The 2,502-nt window shown below is 42.4% G+C and overlaps 1 protein-coding gene across 1 annotated transcript; it reads left to right on the plus strand.

Annotated features, from left to right (window-relative positions):
• Positions 1-412: 412 nt before the first annotated feature.
• LOC141848434 (RING-H2 finger protein ATL1-like) lies at positions 413-961 on the plus strand. Its single transcript, XM_074736461.1, has one exon. It carries the CDS (start codon positions 413-415, stop codon positions 959-961), a length of 549 nt encoding a protein of 182 aa, XP_074592562.1.
• The last annotated feature ends 1,541 nt before the right edge of the window (positions 962-2,502 follow it).

Raw genomic sequence — 2,502 nt, forward strand, 5'->3', positions numbered from 1 at the left:
ATTTTGCACTTGGGTAATCCCATGACTATCTCAAGGTGGTGGACATGTTTGACCTGATATGGATTGAATGCCTATGGTATCACTGGCAAAGTTAAATACTTGTTTTGAATTTTACTTTTTTCAGTTGAACGTATGATATGCTAAATTGCTAGCTAACTTAAAAGTTTTTCAACCTGAACAATTATATTCAAATGATTATATCAAACAGTTGATGGATGAATACTCATATGTAATGTTATTCGAATCCGACTACTAGTCATATATGACTAGGGATGATTCTCGTATGTAAAGTAATATTTCGAACCCGAATACTTGTATCAGAGGAGCTTGCTAGCCTGCTAGTTTTCATCGCTGCAGCTATATATACGCTAGCTTTTCTACACCTCTCGCGCGCCGGCAGCTTTCACAGCGAATGGCTGCATCTCCGCTAATGGCAGCAGCAAAACCACCACCATCAGCTCCACGTTCTTCTTCGTCTTCTCCTCCTCCCATCTTGGCTGTCGCCATTCTCGGCATCCTCACCACCGCCATCCTCCTCCTCTCCTACTACCTCTTCGTCACCAAGTGCCGCACCGGCCGCCGCCTACGCTCTCCCCTGACCAAGCCGGCCCGCGGCCTCCACCCCTCCCTCATCCGCTCCATTCCCGTCGTCAACTTCACCGCCGCATCCAACGACATCGAGCAGAGGAGCCAGTGCGCCGTCTGCTTGAACGAGTTCCAAAACATGGAGCGGCTCAAGCTGCTCCCCGGCTGCTCCCACACCTTCCACATCGACTGCATCGAAACCTGGCTCCAGTTCAACCAAAATTGTCCCCTGTGCCGCTCCGACGTCACTGCCTCCACCGCTGCCATGCCAGCCCAATTCATTTTAGTCTTCGAACAGAGCCGAAGCGCAGGGCCAACAGATGCAAGCGCCGAAATCACCGGGCAAACTTCAACAACGTTAACCAGGAAATTTTAGGATTACTTAACCGAAGCATGGGAGACGAGTGCATTGGCATTAGAGAAAAGGATGGGGAATCTTAGCTTGTTTGCAGCGCATAATTAAGGAGGTCCTTCTCATTGGATTCCTCTAATGAAAGACAACTCTCTGTTGTATTGCATTAATGTGTGAACCATTGATTTTTACCTTCTCAATTCCAAGACAGATGTTCGTCAATACTGTTGGATACTGACATTAACTGGATACTGCTGCAGGAGATAAATAAAAAATTATAGAATTTGAATTTAAAGTTATAAAATTTAAAATTCTAGTTTGATTTGCTCAAGAACTGGATTGGTAGGTTGAACGGGAAGATAGGTCGAGCTACTAAGGAAAGCTAAACTGTCTTATATGATTGAGCTACCGAGCTAAATTGGGTAGACCAAGCTATCAGGGAAGACTGAATTGTTGTACTGGCAGAGTCGTCGAGTTACATGTGATCCAAACTACTGAGTGGGCCGAGCAGAGAGATTAAGCATCTAAGTCGAAAGAACAGGTAGAGATCTGTGATGTAGAAAGCCGAGTGATCCAAACTGCTGACTGGGTCGTGAGCCGAGCAGAGAGTTTGAGCCGCCGAGCTGAAAGAACAGGTAGAGAGCTGCTATGTAGAAGGCCGAGGAGTTTTCGAACGTAACTATCAAATCAAGAAATTAACAGAAAGCCGCCGAATGAGAGATCGAGCAGAGCTGCTAAACTTTCGATCAAAATGATTGAGTCGAGAGGTGCTGAGCGGAAAAGTGTGAGAGTATTACGGAGACTTGCATTAAATATAATTTTTAAAAACAGATTTGTTTATTTTAACGGTGCTTAAAAGTTTCATTGGACATCTATCTCTCTGGTCAAGATCTGTGTTACACATAATTTTTTTTAAAAAAATTCGTCATCTTCAACGCTGCTTAAAAGTTTCATTGGATATCTATATTTCAAGATATAATAGTTAATTACATTCGCAACTAAATACTAGTTATACGTAGCGAATAGAATGATATCTGAACACTATCCACTTGGATAATTTTTATTTAACACGTGTAGATCGCACTCACACACGAGTCAATTGAATTGATTAAATTTATAATTCAAGTATTGGACTTACACCCCTCTTAGAGGAAGTTTCTTACTCATGCATGTTTACAATGTCAAAAGTTATGATTTAATAGTCACAAAACTCCCAAAAGTTATGATTTAATAGTCACAAAACTCCCAACGCAGACTAAACTTCCAAACACATTAAAATCCATTTTTTAATCACATTTCCAACAAATAATTATTGTACTCTCGTCGAATTTGACACAGGCATGCCATTGCCTGTTTGCCACCGGGGGAAGAAGTGCCAGCCGAGTGTGTGGTGTATTAGAATGGTCTGAACACTGTTAAGGCACCTGCCTCTCTTCGTGCACTAGAGTTGAAATGAATGCACTTATGACATCCTAAAAATGTGTACACCTTAAGTAGGAGAGTTGCATGGAGTAATTAGGACATATGTATGAGTTAGGAACAAGATGATAGTTGAGGGAGAGTTT

This window comes from Curcuma longa, chromosome 17, assembly GCF_044706935.1.
Source record: "Curcuma longa cultivar G26 ecotype Majalengka, Jawa Barat chromosome 17, ITB_CL_G26_1.1, whole genome shotgun sequence".
NCBI classification, from domain to species: Eukaryota; Viridiplantae; Streptophyta; class Magnoliopsida; order Zingiberales; family Zingiberaceae; genus Curcuma; species Curcuma longa.

What these genes read in the sequence shown, in the direction of transcription:
- LOC141848434 (XM_074736461.1), top strand. Translation starts at nt 413, where the DNA reads ATGGCTGCATCTCCGCTAATGGCAGCAGCAAAACCACCACCATCAGCT.